Source organism: Dufourea novaeangliae, unplaced genomic scaffold (assembly GCF_001272555.1).
Source record: "Dufourea novaeangliae isolate 0120121106 unplaced genomic scaffold, ASM127255v1 scaffold208, whole genome shotgun sequence".
NCBI lineage: Eukaryota > Metazoa > Arthropoda > Insecta > Hymenoptera > Halictidae > Dufourea > Dufourea novaeangliae.
In genome coordinates, this window is record NW_015374114.1 from 1,974,771 (window position 1) to 1,992,352 (window position 17,582).

General features: G+C 42.1%; 2 protein-coding genes across 7 annotated transcripts in view; both read right to left on the reverse strand.

Annotated features, from left to right (window-relative positions):
- The window catches only part of LOC107191026 (rhophilin-2), a 14,021-nt gene extending 11,280 nt beyond the window's left edge, over positions 1-2,741 (reverse strand). Inside the window, exons 1-2 of one of the 2 annotated variants that reach the window (XM_015579958.1) lie at positions 2,068-2,108; positions 1,233-1,341 (exon numbers count right to left, since the gene is read on the reverse strand). In XM_015579958.1, coding sequence (XP_015435444.1) covers positions 1,233-1,298 — 66 coding nt within the window. In that variant the 5' untranslated portion in view covers positions 1,299-1,341; positions 2,068-2,108. Of the gene's footprint in view, positions 1-1,232; positions 1,342-2,067; positions 2,109-2,700 lie in introns of those variants that run through there. The other variant, XM_015579959.1, reaches the window with a different exon arrangement.
- Positions 2,742-3,635: 894 nt separating this feature from the next.
- Positions 3,636-15,889, reverse strand: LOC107191028 (protein diaphanous). 5 transcript variants are annotated; one of them, XM_015579966.1, is made up of 18 exons: positions 15,765-15,889; positions 15,084-15,194; positions 14,729-14,943; positions 14,568-14,646; positions 11,403-11,585; positions 11,001-11,299; positions 10,165-10,474; positions 9,738-10,084; positions 9,317-9,608; positions 8,845-9,222; positions 8,576-8,718; positions 8,210-8,477; positions 7,899-8,138; positions 7,570-7,824; positions 7,317-7,481; positions 6,974-7,217; positions 4,802-4,883; positions 3,636-4,574 (listed from the first exon to the last, which is right to left on the reverse strand). In XM_015579966.1, exons 4-18 carry the CDS (start codon positions 14,601-14,603, stop codon positions 4,553-4,555), a joined length of 3,264 nt encoding a protein of 1,087 aa, XP_015435452.1. In that variant the 5' UTR covers positions 14,604-14,646; positions 14,729-14,943; positions 15,084-15,194; positions 15,765-15,889; the 3' UTR covers positions 3,636-4,552. The 5 variants fall into 5 exon arrangements, with proteins under 5 accessions (XP_015435452.1, XP_015435454.1, XP_015435453.1 ...); XM_015579968.1 differs by lacking the exon at positions 15,084-15,194; XM_015579967.1 differs by lacking the exon at positions 15,765-15,889 and having other exon boundaries at positions 14,568-14,643; positions 15,084-15,372.
- Between the last annotated feature and the right edge of the window lie 1,693 nt (positions 15,890-17,582).

Here is a 17,582-nt window from a genome sequence, read left to right on the forward strand (position 1 = left end):
GTATCGCGCCTGACTTCTACGTATTTCGTTATCCTTTCTTCGACGGACGAGTAAAGCTTTCATGACTTCCTTCGGAGGAGGCGTTGATCGTGATTCCTGTGTGTGTTTCCCAGTCATTCGTTCCGAATTTTTTTAATTCATCGTCCTCTAAGAAAAATATCGGACTGACTGTCGGAATCGATCGACTATAGATAATTAGTTGCGCAACAACGATTTCATTACTATCTCCTGCGATCGCATAACTCCCGACACAGACGTTGCTTTCGATTTATTTATATTTACTCGTAGTACAATGTACGCAAATATCCTTTTCGTGCTACTATTAAAATTCTTTTACTTTATTATCCAAGTCCGACGTGACGTGTTTTCGGCTGCTTGGTATTATTGAGTACAACATGACGATTTACAGTTATGTCTAATTTACTCGAAAAGATTTCACGATATCCCGACATTCTAACCAAATCTTATGCACGATGGATCGATATTCGTTTATACATAGACGAGTGGAGAAAGTAGGAATTCAATCTTCCGCGTTTCACTTTTCAATGATCGGCAAGCTTGTATAGGAATGGTTGTAAACCATGTTAGGAATTTTCTGTTTCACGTTTAGGATATACATATATAAACTTGCAACTTCGTAGAAACAACACAAAGTTGTACAAAGGTAATCTGTGTCGTAAAATTCTCTTTTAAGAACACGAAGGAACGTTTTACCTCACTTTTACACAGCATTGTCTTTTACTCTCTTAAGGTACAGACTGATTTAACCGACTTTTACTTTAATATTAAAATCTTTTCTATCGTATATTCAAACTAAGAGGTAGCTCTGTACGCATACTTTTTTTTTCTATCACTGTAGTCCTTAAGCTTTAGTACACGATGTCCTGTCGTAAAAGTTGGTTGTTTTAATATAAACCACGTGAACAACGAATAAGCTGCTACAAGCCCTGTGTGACTGTACTATGTAACGAGTAGAGAAGAGATTTATATGAAAAATCCGTTTTATTCCATTCTTGCTACTGGTCAAGGAACGAAAACACACCACCTCTCTCGCTCTCTCTCTCTCTCTCTCTCTCTCTCTCTCTCTCTCTCTCTCTCTCTCTATCTTCTCCCTACTCGCACCAATTAGTCGATTTGAACGACTATGTATATGTATACATGGTCTTCCAACCGAACGTGATACGGTGAGAAAAGTTTTCGACGGCTGTTCAAGATTGGCTGAATTTACTTACCCGAAGAAAACGCGGTTTCAGGGTATCCTCGTCGACGATGTCTCCCGACACAATAGGGACATTCATTGTATTCTTCTCATTGTATCGGTCCCGTGGTAAAAGCGTTTCCCTGTACGAATGGAAAATTATACGGAAAGTAGCGTCCGAAATTTCTCGTGGACGTTGTCAACGAATCGTTCGCGCAAAGTCTACGAACGAACAAGAGTACAACCGATCGGTCTCGACGAAATTCGTAGACCAAGGTTACAACAGTGTCGATTCGTCGTCCTATCGTGGCTCGACGTTACTGGGCCGAAAATTCGATGTCGCTCGAAAACCGTATACACCTTCTCCTTGCCGGGAACTAGGCTGAACAATGTCACGGCTCGCGCCATCGGTTCGAGATGTTTCGTCGTTTGAAATCTCGTGGACGTTGCAAGCGCAGGCATTCGCGCTCGCGCTCCAAAACTCTCGAACGATTCCGATGACGCGCCGTCTCTCGACTGTCGTTCGTTCGACGGCGTTCACCGGACGAAACCGAGCGCGGCGAATAACTCGATCCGGGTACTGAATGAAAAAAAGGGGTGCGACGACTAGAGGAAACACCGAAGAGACACTGAATACCGAATACGCGTTGTTTGCGCGTGCAATCTTTCCGGTCCGATCCGATGGTCGCGCACTCGTTCGTTGAATCCACCAAATACACCACGCGGCTGTCCCACCGAAAGGAGTACCAGCAGCAGGCTGCTCGCACGAATACACGGCCCCGCCTGCGCACGAATCGACTCGATCGACCGTTCTCTCGCAGGTGTTTTGCTACACGCTCGCTCACTCGCTCACTCGCTTATTCGCTTACTCGTTCACTAGCTCACTCGCGCGCTTGTCTTTGCTCCAGCTTTCCGTTTCCAGTACCTGGGTTAAGTCTGGGTTCCCGCTACAGCGCCTGCGTCCATGCGTACGTGCATGCATTCATACATACGTGCGTACCTGCGTGCCCCCCCGCCCCTCCATCCGTCAGCATTGGTGTAATCTTTGCGGGGCTTCGCATTGCCGTGAATATTGTCAACGAACTAACGATCGGACTACTTCTATCGATTTGTGGAACTCCTATCACTTAAAGTCTCTTAAACCTAAACGGAAACGGAAACATCGCGACTCATGTTTTTTTCTTTTGTATTCACATCGTCGAACAATCGCGACGCAATTGTATTTTTCTTATCAAGCATTAACTTACGCCAATGCGTTGTCGATCGTTAGAAACCCGGTTGACGATTTCAGATATCGAACGCGATCCTTACAATCGTGATCGATAAATCGTTAAATGCGTCGGGCACATTCTCCTGTTAACTATCTTAGCTATCTATGATACACTTCTCCATACAACCACGATAGCTTTGAACTTGTGTAGGTAAGTTCAGAAATCGACAGTCAGGAGATCGTTTCTTTTGCGTTTATAAAATGAAGGCGTATCTATGTTATTACACTTTACATATTAACTGTTCCACTTCGTAGTTCTTTCTTCTGACTGCTTTTGACGTTTAACGTGCCACGCGTCTGTTTATATTGTTGCAGAGTGCCAAATGTAAACGTCCTTAGTCTAAGAAATCCATTATCGCAATGATACCAACGTTCCTGAATATTACACTAACACAGCTATTTTTGGTACTAGAGTTTGCATACGAAATTTCATATCGAACGAAGCACTCTTTTAAGGCATACGGTGAAATATTGAACGGATGGCAACTCGGAATGTTGAGACGTGAAATATGTACGTTTACTTTTACTTATCGTCTTCAATAAGAACAATCTCCATTAAGAACCGCGAGTCATCTATAGTTACTCGAGGGTAAACACACGAAGCCCCATAACATATCCGGACATATCGTGTCGAGCAGTGTCGAGTATCTATTTTCTGGTGCCCTTTTATACCAGCTTAGTCTGAAATATTTATTGTACATACAAACTATCGATAGAATACCAATGTCACGAAAAGAATTGTAGACGAAATCATATTCAAGATTTTATAATAGTAACAATAATAAGAAGAATAGTATACAAAAGGAGATTCAATGTATCTCGATACTAACCACGAAATATTAGCCGTATAACGTGAATGTGCCAAATAGATTGTAAAACTAAAGATTTCTTTAGGAAGAATAAGATCTATTCATGCTATCAGTTGGATTGTGCCCAGTATTTCGTATTATTGAAAATTTCGATGCTTTTCAAATCTGTTTCGTGAAAATTCGTATAAACCGTTTGTTTAACACGATTAAACGATTAAACATACATATATGCGCATCTACAACGAATGAGGTATTACCCAGGAGATGTGATGATTGGAGTAACAGGAATATGTTCCTTCATACCGATGCACTGTGAAATGGGAAATGAAACACGATACGATTAATTGTAAAGGTCGCAATGTATTGTTGCTATCTAAATTCACATATTCACAATATAGATACAATTTTTTCCATAAAATTCGACGTCATTACATACAATATAAACAGTCGTTGATTTTCAGAAATGAAAAAGTAAAATTGAATTCGGCGAAAGTTAACCGCAATCTCTTTGTACGCATTCGTTTTAGTTGAAATTCCTGTCGTTAGATAGGATAATGTTTGCACGACGATGCGCGTCACTGTTTCATGCTTTCTGCCATGTGATCGCGTGTATACGGATTTGGCACGATTCTGGAACTTTCCGAAGGTAAGTACGTGTGCCGTTACCGTGCTCGAAATCGATTCGTAGACGTCGCCGAAAAGAAGCCATACGTATCGAATACGCAGCGGTCAATGTGTTAATCCGTGCATACGCGCCGCCAAAGCACTCCAAGTACATGTTCTCGTCAAGCAGCATTTAGAAACACATGCGTTCTCTCTCTCGCACACACACACACGCACACGCACATATATATGTATATATATATACATACATACGTCATTTCACGATCGCGGATAAAGATTCATATCGTGTTCACGCGGTACCATGATTACAAGAGCTAGAAAAAGATACAGAACCAACCGTTCGTTTGATACAGAATGTACAGAATTTATTGAACGCGTTGCACTGATCATCCTTCATGTTTAAAGATTTCGCACTGGTCGTTGTTAAATTATTTGCAAGCATACCATACATGCTCTTGCTATGTATATCGATCGTTTCGGCCAGCAGGAGGAAGACATTGTCCGAATCGACACGACGGTTTTCCCAAGTCTTTAAACATAGACTCTTTACCGACGTGCCGTTTCTGCATACGTATCGTTGAACGAACAACAAACGACGATTTGATCCATCACAGTTTCGAGTTTAGGACGGAAACAGGGGTTTTCCATGGATTATGCCGAGCTTAAAAGTTCTCTGCAACAATGATCATTACACATGTATTATTTTGCGCGGGGCCCACAACCCCATTCCATTTTCGCGTTGCTCGTTTCCCCACAACTTTCTACCGATCGATTTGGGATTGAGTGCCCCCTCTCTCCACCAAACACAACGTGCTATGTGAGACGAGAAGCGAGGCGACGCACATGCATGCGAAAGCTATTCGGTACACCGTAATCGGTGTTTTCCGATAGAATACTTACGTCGAAAGTTCTCTTCCCAGTAAACCAGTCCCGACTAATCCTGTTCGCGATCGACTTCTATTAAGTTGAGCCCTTCTCTCTGCTGTAAAAGTAAAGAAAAAAGGTTTACGTTGTTTACATTCCTCCGTGTTAATCACGCGTTAGTTAGACTCTTGGACCGCGCGTACGTATATTTGAAATTGCAGCGAAAATAGTTTACGGATTGATCAACAGTGCAAAAAGATACCTTTATTCATCTAGAAAATTACGGTGTTTACAACGAATACAATTACAAACGATCGATACAAATTTACATATATGCGCGTACGAGGTTCACCTTCGTTAGAAAAACCCGATAAATTCGTTGACATATGTAATTCGAGTAGTAAGATATGTATAAGAATGGATTAACACAGCCAACGCTTTCATTCCTAAATAGTATGTAACGCTAAAATGATACGTTTAGAGAGCTAGTCGGAACGCTTTGATTGATTGATTGATTGATTGGATAGGATAGGATAGGATAGGATAGGATAGGATAGGATAGGACAGAATCGAATCGGATCGGGTCAGATGATCGTTCGAAAGAGAAAATAGGATAAAAATAAGGCGGGTTCCGATTCGTCGTCGAATTAAAAATAATGGAGAAGTCTAAAAATAAAATAAATTAGAGATTAGGGATAGCAACGATTGTGAGCAAAGTAGACAAGATATGTCGACAACATAACGATGTAACTCGAGCCGACGGGGTCACAAAAATTTCCAAATCTTTTTCACCGTTTTTTTTCTGTTTGGAAACATCGGCCGATTTCGAGCTATTTTGACGTTTGGCTGGACATCGCGTTCCCGTTTGTCCGGTGACTGCCTGTTGCATGTCAATTCGACTCCGTGGTTGTCTGTCTCGTAAACAATATTCCGTCGTTCGATCGTCCGACTCGCGGTGAGTCGCGAAGAACTGGAACGCGATAGAATTTGAATTTCTGGGGAATGCGCGAGAATCGATCGGCGAGGAATGCCGTCGATACAACGTGTCGGACTGAAAAATCTGCTGTTGCTCGAGCATCGCACGGATACGTCGTTTTGATTTTCATCTTTCCAATGGGCAATATTGTCGAAATTTCTCGTTCGAATCAACGATCTGAACGGCGTGGAGATCGTTTTGCCGATTTTCAATGCGATACTGTCCATGGATCTGGATACCCTGTCTCGGGCGTTTACGGTTGTGCGCGAAAACGGAGAGGCAACGCTCGAATAACGATCAGGCAACGAGATACTCTCACTCGGCGGACTGCCGAAGTGATCGAGCAATTTTCGCGATTTTCCGTTCCGTCTGGATTTCGAATGTCTCAGTCTACGAATTCGTACGGCACGGCGCACGATACTGTTCCTTTTCCTCTTCTTACTCACTATAACGCGTCTACGCTTAACCGGGGTGAGTTTTATGGCTTCGCCGATCAAAACCGTCTTGTACAACGAGAGAGACGGGGAATCGAGATTGGTTGCCCGCGAAACGGCATTCGACCAAGTCCGACGGAGACGCGACGCCGCGTGTTCGCTGGATGCTCTGTATCTTTTCAGCTCGTCGACGACGGATTTGTATGACGCAGCGACACCCTCGTTCTTGTAAACTTGCGACCGAGCAGCAGGTAAAAGGAGGTATCGGACAGAACCGTCCGACCCGACGTCCGTGCTTGTCGGCCGATCGAGTTCCATTGAAAACGAGAGCTCGTTCAAGTCTACGCTTTGAATGGCATCGATTTCGTCCAGGTTTCGAGGCGTCTTCGCAGAAACGTCCCTTCTGGGAGTCTCCTCGATCTCCAAACGAGAATCGAAGCGTATTCTCTTGCTTGCGATTTCACGTTGTTTCTTTCTTTTAAAGGAACTGACTCTGGACAGAAATTTCGCCCGTTTAGGTGTTTTCGTAGCATTATCGAGCAACATCAATCTACAGAGATCCTGATTTTCTTCGGGCGTCAGAGGCGGCAGCGGTCGATTCAAGGATCGTGAATGTCGAAACGCGCGAAAAGGTCGTGTCGGTTCGCGCAATCGAACCGGTCCGATTCCACAATGGTACACCGTGTACCGTCGCTTCTTTCGAGTCCGGCAACTTAGCGAGCAACGTTAACCTTCGTTGACGCGCGGTCTCCTTCCTCGCAGCTTTCGTCGAAGCGTATGTAGTCCTATAGAACTTACCACCAGCCGCGCGTGCTTGACGTTTGCGTCGTTGATCCGGTCGACTGAACGCGGAACCTGTTTGAAGAGCCTCCATCAAGCTGTCCATAACACCTTCCTGCGTTTCGTGCGCGTTCATGTCGACGAGAGCTCGCTTGCGTGCCGCTCGTGCCGCTTTCTCCACTTCCGCTTTTTCTCGCGCCTCCCTCGCTCTCCTCTGCTTCTCTTCTCCTTCCCTCAATTTTATTATTTCTCGCTGCGCTTGCTGAAAATTAACAAACGTACACCCATGTTCCTTTCCTTATCTCTCGTCTCTTCTTTCTCCTTTTTCTACGGACAATTCTGATCGTCTCCTTGTACTTACCATGAAATCATCTTTGAATTTCTTTATATCCCCAAAGAACTCTTCTATAGTATACTTCTGCTTGTCAAAGGAGAAGAATTCGGAAATTTCGGTGTACAAGCCATCCATATTTTTGAACATGTTTTGCATAACTTCGTAAGATTCTCGGGCTTTCTTCGCAAACGGCTGTAGCGTAGCGCGGTCAAGGAAAACAACGTTCGAAGGATATTGTAATCACGAACAAATACAAATAGCCCCAAGTAAAAAAGGATACACCCATTACATCGACAAACATGTCCTCATCGGATTGAGGCACTTTGGCGATCGACAGATCTTGCTCGAGATTTCGGATGTTGGAGTCCATTTGTCGCAACGTTCGTTGAACATTTTCCAGGGATACTCGGCTCGCTCTGTCCACGTGCGCCAATTCCTCCGGAAAGTTTAGACATTCGGGAAACTTTCGTTCTATCGTATCAACTAAATAGTGCATGAGAGTTTGCCTGTTGTCGATGTCTTTCGTGCTAGTCAACTGAAAGACAAAACAAGACAATATTCGAGATCAGGCTGCGTCTTTCCGACCTAACACTTATAAATATTCCAAACCTTTGTCAGAAAACTAATCTCGAATCCGAAAGCTTGACCGTTTTTCGATCCGGAATTCATGTAATTCCCGAGCAACAGGATCAATTCGAGGATTCTGGCGAACTTTTTGCTGGCTTTCACCTCCTCGCAGGCAGCTGTACCTGCCACAATGTCCGGTTTTACGTCTTGCACCAATTCTTCGTATCGTAACATGAAACTCAACGATCTCAACCGTGGCAATAGCCTCTTGATCGTCGATATCTGTCGATTCGCGAATCTCTAATTAATGTGGATCGTCTTGGTACGCTTGGTAAATTGGTAAAATTACTCACGGTAACGCAAAATTGTTCGGCTTCCGTCAAGTCATCGTATTGCTCCTTGTACAGCTGCAACTTGGTAAGCTGATCGGGTGGTGGTAAATACTGTAACAAACCCTGCAGTATGTTCTCCGATATCACGGGGCCTTCGCATTTAAGTAAACACGATTTCACTTGTTCGTATGACATGTGTTTCAATGTGCCACCGAGGAGTATCAGAATATTTTGCGCGGCTTTGCTGTCCAAAACTTTCAAATCCTTTGCCTTCTTCGAGGACGCTGACCTGCGTAAACACCGCGCGTGGTTACGTTAAGTGATCGCATCAATCGGAAAATTCCACGCGAAGCTACACTGAAAATCATTCTATGTAGATGTACTTACTTATCCACTACGTCGTCGATCTTTTTTCCGCTAGGTTTAGATGCAAACTTTTGAGCCAGACCATCCAGTATTTCGGGACTCGCTAATCGATCCTCTTGGACTTTCGTCCAGAAGGATTTTTCAGTAAGCTTGTGCGGCAAAATCTAGAAGACATCGGTGCAGATATATGTATGTATGTATGTATGTATGTATGTATGTATGTATGTATGTATACGTATATAAATATGCGCGATTATCTGTATCGAGGCAGACACGTTTCGACTACTTACGGCCTTCCAGTTCGCTCTCTTCAACGGGGCTTCGACCTCCCATTTCTTCTTGGGCTTCAGGCCCAATGGTAACGATTGGGAAATTGGTACGTTTACACCAAAACCAAGTGTCATCGGCGGGGGCATCGGACCCATCCCCGGCATCGGTGGCGGAGCCGGTCCCAGTTGCACGCCAGGCATGGGCGGTGGCGGCGGACCCATGGATCCGGGCATCGGTGGAGCCCGTGGCGGCCCTCCGAGGCCAGCGATCGGAGGCGGTAGTGGCGGAGGCTGTGGTGGCATCGCCATTCCGGCAACATTTGGAAGCGGAGGTGGCGGAGGTGGCAAGGGTCCAGTATTTCCTGGCAAACCCGGCGGAGCTGGGCAAGTCCCGAGTTTCTATGGAAAAAGAAACGGTGACGTGGTGACAGTGCTTGCAACGGGGACAATAAACAAAAGAAAATCACCAAGTGACCTAACCCAGACTACTCACCGCGTTGTTACTTCCATGTTTGCCCCCACCCTGTTCCAATTCTCTGATCTTATTCTCCGCGTGCTGAAGTTTTGCTTCGGTCTCCTGTTTACTCGCTATAGCCTCCTCTAATTTTTGCGACACCTCGACTAATCGTCTTTCCTCTTCCGCCCGTGACTTTTCGACTAACGTATCTATCAATGGCTGTACGTCGATTTGAAATCGTTTGGTCGCGCTAAAGTCCGGATCGCAGCCCGAACGATGCAATACTATTTGCGACACGCATTCCTCTATTAATTTGTAGTATGCGGGCCTGTCGGAGAGAATACGGGATCGCGTGAAAAAAAAAAAATAAAAAACAAAAAGAAAGAAAGACATGTAAACTCTTTAACGGTTGCGGTCTCTATCGTGATCGCTCAGAGCACCGCTATGAACTTCCTACCTGACCAAAGCGTCGTCCCTGACAAAAAGCAGGTGTTGAAGTATCGAAAGAAAATATGGTTCGGCCGATGTCTCCATTACCATATTTTTAATCACTTCGAAACAATCGTTCACATCATCCAGTTCAAGTCTGACATGATCGAACCTTTGCACGAACTCTTCGTAGTCTTCCTCCTTGTGATCGTTGAAGATCTTCAGGTGCCTAGCTAAATCCTCGGATTCGTCTTTCTCGAGCATTTCTAAACTATCGGCCAAACCGACTCTCATGATTTCATTTCGTAAATGCAGTCTAAAGTCCAACTCCTCGGCCGAGGAGATGATAGAATTAATTAGCTGAAGGCACTCCACCTGTTGCGACAACGCAGACGAGCCGTTGAACGAAAATCATCGTACCGGTAAAACAGAAAAACGCAGGCAGGGAAACGTACCCTCAGGTTTTCGTTCCTCTTGTTCATCAGTCCCTGAATTATAGGCAGAAATCTCTCTCTCCCCTTGAACTCTCCGTTCATGGTGATCGCGTCCAACACTTTCTTATGACTGTCGCTCGAGATAAGACAAACCGCGCCGAGAAGTTTCACAGCCTCGGACATGACGGATGGTTTGGTCGGTTCCAGCGATCTGGCTACGATCGTGAGCGCTTCGTGATGCGCCAACATCTCCTTTATGCCGACAGTGTTGTTCATGATGGCCTTTAAGCATCGGATGCATTCGTATTGTATGCGCTCGTATCGATTGTCACTGGGAAGAGGTACATATAATGTTACTTTAAAGGCGTACGAATCACGACGGGAGATGTTCCGGTGAAATTGACCCTTCTTCTTCATGCAAAGAATCGACAAACGGAAACTACGCGTTCTGCTCAACTATTCGTTGCTAAGAGAAGGATCGATCCTTAATGCGAATACGATCTCTGTGAAATTTCGTCTACCGATCTTCAATCCCGTCCCTACCTAATTATTTCTTTCCTTTTTCCCTATCGCAATCGCGAGTATCGCACATGCACGCTTGGGGTCGCTCTTTCTCTTGCGTACATTACATCAATATTATAACTAAGAGCATAAAAATGTGATATGCCACAAAACTTTCTATCGCTAAAAAAAAAAAAACTGAAGCATATAGTATGTTTGCATGAATTACCTATCATAATATATGAAGGCACTGGAATAGAACAACACGGTGATTAGAAATTCTTAAGTACAGTAATATCGAATACCAATGTCGTGATGTAATGCATCGATTCACCGTACATATAGGGAACACTTACTTCCGGTAGCACTCGTTGAGCGTCGCTAAAACCTGTTTCAATCCCTTCGTTCCGAATTCTTGAACCCAACTAAGAGGATTGTTGGTCAGCGCTATTCTCAACGATTCGATACAATTGTAGATTTTGTTCACGCTTAGATCGGGCTGCGCCAAATATTGTATATAATCCGCAGGTTTATCGAATTTAGACCTATTTTCTTGAATGCTGCCCTTGTAATGTAAAACCAACATCTCTTTTTTCTTAGTTTCCGATTGTTGTCGCAACGGTTCCTTTTTCTCCTCGGTCAGATTCATGTTTGCCTGAAAGCAAGAACACCATTCCCTTCGATTAAACGATTCTTTTTGAAACAGTCGTTCTCGCAGTCGGTTTCACTTTCAGTAAAATCGAACAATCTTTACTCACGAGCATCTCCTCGAATTTGTCGTTCACGGTTTCTTCGTCCATTCTCTCGATGATCGATCGCTGTTGTTCGATCTCGTTGAAATCATCGCCGGAATGGGGTCGAGGTATCGTGTGGTTTCCCGAACCACTTCTGACCCCACCTCCACGCCCGGACTTTTTTGGTCGGCCGAACCATGTGTCCAACTGAAACATAATCCATAAAAACTCCCTTATTGTCTTTCCGATTCTCGCAATCGACTACGCTCAAACTTTCCGTAGACTTTCTCGTACACCTGCTCGAAGAAGATGGTACCAATGCCCAAGTCCGAGCGAACAAACGTCTCGTCGGCCGGATCGGACCTTCCGTTCAATATAGACTCGTTAACAAAGTAATTCTTACCCAATCCGCGATCATAGATCGGCGTGTTGAAACCAACGGAGCCGAACCAGTAACTAACTACCCATGTATTTCACGCACTTCGACCACGCGATACATTCAAGTTTTCGTTAAGCAAGATTCTGCAACGGGATTCTTCCTCTCTTTTCCAGTCGATTCTTGACACCTCCATCTATCGCTGTCGCACTTCACCTTCGTTTCTGGTTAAACTGACACACGATACTTTGTAGCCGCACGACTCGCGTCCGACGTGATCGAGACGAGTGATACTAATGTAATGTCCCTCAAACATTCGCGATAAAAATATTGTTCGTCAACGAACAGAGATAGTCTCTTAACGGGGATCGACAATGAAGCGAGCGTTGGTGTTCTTCTGCTCGGGTTTCTCTCGGTCACAGATTCACACCGGCAACTTTTCGGAATGTCACTGGTAATTTGTCTGTTTTCTCGACTACCGTCATGAACAGATTACTTGAAGCAACTGGGATCAGGATAACGGCATTGTCGAATGTTTCATGACGAATCATCAAACGGACCAAAAGGAGATCGCGCTTGGTGGAACGGTGGAAGACCGCGCGTGCGTATTCGCTAACTTTACTCACAACCGGTAGCTCGCCTCTTCGTAGCACGCTATGTATACATATGCTCGCACCTTTCGATGTTCGCCCACCGATGGAACGGGAAACGGAACGTTCTCTTCACGCTGCACGCTTATCACGGACGACTTTGCTCGCCCGTTTGACCGCCTCCCCCTCACACTCGACTGTCCTTCTCCCTCTCTCTCCGTTCATATCCGCGTATTTTACCGAGCATTCTAACAGTAGATGTATTTTATGAAATACTATCAGCTTTCGTAGATGATACCATCACCGTTGGTATTATGTTTAATTACATACATGTAATCGGTCACTCGAAAATTCTGATTTATTTGTTTAAACTTTGCAGGTTTGTAGGGGACCTTAACAGATGTATGCAACCATTTTTTTCGCTACTTTTTAGTTCTTCGGGTGAAAACAACGGGACCGTGGTTAATCCGTGTTTTCCTATTTTTCTTTCCTATCTATCAAACGTATATGTAAATAAGTACATGTAATTATTTATATAAACAACAAATTTTTACTACTTCATTGCACAACTTGTACATAGTATATAAAAGGTCGTGTAAATGTTTTTTCTTGTTAAGTAGTTATTTAATTAAAGTAACAGGAAAACATGCGTGTCGCTTCTTTCCATGTTCTCTTCAAAAATTGGAATTTTCGATTTACCGAACTTCCCTTGGCAGTCAATACTAACGATTATTGCGCTAGCTATTGTTTGCTAATGCGTCGTTAGCGACGAAAAGTAGTTTTCAAAAGGCGCAAAGTGTCGTGAGTCACAATTTATGTTTTATACGTCAGAATACGTCCAATCGTCTCGTGTACGTCATATCTGTGAATAGCTCAAGGTTTCGGCAGTCCGTGCAAAATCGTTGTTTCGAGAGGATCGAAATTCGTAAACTAGGAAACATACATATGATATTATGCACAAAGCCCGATATCAGAAATACAACTTTACCCACGCGGATCCCGTGCGTAAAATATCGCACGAGTATGGAATTAGAAATTACTTTTTCTAAATGATACAGTATTTACATTGTATTTACCGTCCGCACCGCTCGAAACACATCAACTGTGTCCGTAGCTGTATTTAAAAAAAAAAAAATCTCAAAATCGAGAAACGCTATCGTCCGAATCCGTATCGTTCGCCAAGTGCAGAGGAACAAATGAAAATGAGAAAAAAGCTGTAAGAACGGATGAGATCATTCGAGCGAACGGTCGGTGATGTAATGGGCCGCGGACCAATCAGTATTCGCATCCTTTGGATTCGAAACCCTCTCCTCTTCCTTTCTTTTGCTGTTTACTCCGTAAGTTTGGCTCCAGCCACATGATTACGCGAAAGTATCCCCAATTTTTCTTGGATCTTGCATTATTTCCGCGTGTCTACGTTGTATACGCATGAGATACGAGAACCGAAACCACGGGTTTCCAGTTCATTAAACTTTTAGAAACTTTTCAAAAAATTCATCGATAAACGATCCACTTCGTGGCAGCGGGTAGCTGAGATTTACACGAGCATAACGAATCGTTTTCAAACAATGTAACGTATTTCAAGATCCACTGTGTTCAATCATCACGACCATAATGGAGCTGGTTACCTTGTCCTAAAAATTTCTAGCTCGTACCACGTGGTTTCGCATACCTACTTTTTTCCATATGCGGCACGGTTAGCCTTAAGCATTTTTCTGACCGCTCCATATCGAGTAACGTGTTTCGACTACCATTTTTTTTAAAATATCACCGATCATCGATAATCATCAATTAACCAACAATTTTACGAGCTATTTCTAGTGACACGCGTTTACGGTCAGGCGAAGAAGATAATGTTCGCGTTTGCAACCTATCGAAGCGTCTATTGTTGATTTGAAAAATTAAAACCTATTAAATCCGCCAACTTTTTTTGTGTTCGCGTTACTCCCAGTAAAACCGATAACTGTAAGGCAAAAAACGCATTGTACATCTATAACTATTACACAGACATAATGTTTTTGAGTATCAGCTGGTATTTAATATACTTTAACTAGATTTTACGCATCTGTGAAAATTCATCCACTTGAAACACACTTCACAAAGACTAAACTTTCAGGTATTCTACAATTTCCTAAGCAACCTAATGTTTTATACAACTGTGAATTCATTGAAAAATTATACTGTCTGGAATTATTATATTAATGCTATGTTTTAAATACTTACAAAACCAGTCGATGATTTGTCTTTCCTATTAGCCATAGTTTAGTCTTCCCCAATCATTACCTTCGACCACACATTTCTTCTATATCAGAGAAGAAAAATTCTTTGAGATTCTTTCGGGCTTAGATAATATGCTTATACCAATATATCTTACTTCTACATACCAAGCTCAAAGTCGAGTACAGTGCCTTCTAGAATATATTGAATTTACAACAGAGATAAAGAATAACTTTTGTCGTCGTGCTCTATCACCTTACGCATATTCTGGCTATAACGAATGAGCTAGAAACATTAATTCCGAGACGATACTGTGTGTGTCTTATACACCGAAGAAAGCTTAAAAAATCACTGCCAGAAAAGTCTTCTATGTTTCTGTCCTCTGTAAGAAGAAGGTTGAGATTATTTGCATAGCCTCAAAAGTTCGAGAAAACTTCGATGTCGTACAAGTATGTATGATGAGTGAAATAAAATGCAAACAAAAAAATAACTTTCACTATAAGATCCGTTAATAATACTTACATGAATCAATTGGTAAGGTATCTTCGACAAAAGACAGTTTCGATTCTGATCAGAAATTCGACGTTATTTGCACTAGTTTTGAAATTATGCCTGATCCGTTATACTATACGCCTACAACATACGTTGGCAAACAGTTGTCCGTAGAACAAACAAAGAATACGTGCAATTTCTCGACTAAGTAAAATGACCTTTCTAAAAAAAAATATTCGTTTCGTCCGTTATGACAATGAAACACCTGCCAATACAAGGCAACCTCTTAAAAACAGGAAACTCCAAGTTATTCGATGGAATTTCTTCTGTTTCGACGCAAACGAATAATTCACTATGAAAACACAGATATCAAATAATATACATATATGTATATCTGCACGATTAGGAAAATGTGGGAAAATGTAGCTTCGGTCAATGTTGAATGTTGGTCAAAGAAATACCACTGTTAGGAGCAAAAACACGCGAAATGCTGCGAGCTGCGAGAGAAACAACAGCGCCAACCAGAAGCAAGCCGCGAATATCATTATGTATTTCCACATACGACGCGAATTTGTACGTCGGTATTACAGGAGTTCTTCTAACGCTTGTCACTCTACATACATATGTACATATGATAAATTTCACTTAAACGCACGCACCACACACACACACACAGGTACATTTATATCACAATAAAGTCGGAGGACTCACTTGGCTTGGACTGGCTTGGACTCACTCAGGATACAGTAGCTATTCTTCAGTATTCTCCTGTCACAATTCGCCTTCCTATGCCTATACATATGTATACATAAGTATTTTACGCGAATCAGTTCCTATTCCACATGTTTCTTTTGGTTTAACCACGTCAACATAAATTTATCGAATGTTTCTGAAAGACAGAAGTATAAATTATTAACATATATAGTTAAGAAGCTATTTTCAATATTGGAATAGAATTGTATGCCGTACACATTTACACTGATGCACTGTTCAAAAGGGATTTAAAATATTTATTCGAGACAGCGGTTTTACCTTAGCTTTATATCTATGTTGTATACTGATTATAATCAATTTCCTGCATACCAATTTCATAGAACACCATTTTTTCGACTGGATTTGAAGTTTATAGTATGTGTGTATACACACATGACCCTCTAACGAACTTTGGTTTTATGATGCTGTCTATGTATTGTAAAGTGGAACGAAGGTGGTCATATCTTTGGGTTACACCGGTAAACAAAAATTCTGTATTTCGGTATACATCTACAGTTGATTTGTGTAAATGCAATAAACACGGTACTGCTATAAAAATATATTTTTAATAAGAGATAAAATGTGTTTCGCTAACTCGCTTCGTTTCAGCTAGTTCGTAAAATCCACTACCTATGTATATGTATAGAGACATTAGCTTCTCCTCATTTCGTATTCGTATACTATCCATGAAATCTCCTGAAATTTTCAAACTGAACCTCTTCACGTTCAGTCGAACAAGTGCAAACACAAAAACAAATAATTGTACATCCAAACGCATTATTTGCCTCTGTATTATGTTCCGAAAATACGTATGTTAACTTTGATGACTGCCGGAAGAAAACGAACGAACGTGTCGGGTATTTATCAGCTTCTCCGTTTGGTGTGTAAGTTGTATAGGTACGTTACGCGATATTGTATTTACCATGAATCATCATTTAAAGATTGAAAATATACAGAGAATATAGCACTCCGAAAAAGCAATACGATGAATGAAACGCCCAAGATAATAACGCGAATCAAATTTTATGATACAGTTTACTTTCAAAGATTAAAAAATTTGTACAGGCTCAACAAATATCTTTCATCCGATACTACGGAATCAAAACGTGCTGGCTTCAGCTCGGTCACTGATCGATCGATATTTTACAAAATAGTAAATACAATTAGCTTTTCCCCAGGTTTGAACCGACTTCGGTTCGTAGAGGGAATAGAAATCGTGAGGGTTGACCTTGCCGCTCGTGTATCACACCGAATTCGGACAGTAAATTCGTAAACGAAAAATTTGCTGGAATCTTTGTGAAACTTAAAAAACAATTCGGTTATAGATACAGTGGAACATACATTTTAAAAGAACAAAGAGCTCGTAAAACTTAAAATTAATGCCTTACGTATATAAGAGAAGTGTACAGGCATTGGACCGCGATATAACGCACCGCTAGGATTTATCCATATTTACTTAATATACACTATGCGACTTGAAAATGCCGAGTCAATTCATCGATTTTATAATCACTACAAAGATTAAAAAATAACGCGATCGATATTTTTTGTCATTTTTATACTCTTTCCTCCCCCCTCCCCACATTTTTTTTTTTGCAAAAATGACGTAGTACTATGTCGTGGAAGCAAAAAATAAATTTTCTTTTGCATCCAATTACAAAATATACGAAGTTCTTCGTTCGTCGGAGTCGCTTTATCTATGTACAAGCTAAATGTACATAAGACATTATTAATGTGTACCACGATAAAAAGTAACCACTTACACTGTATGCTAAA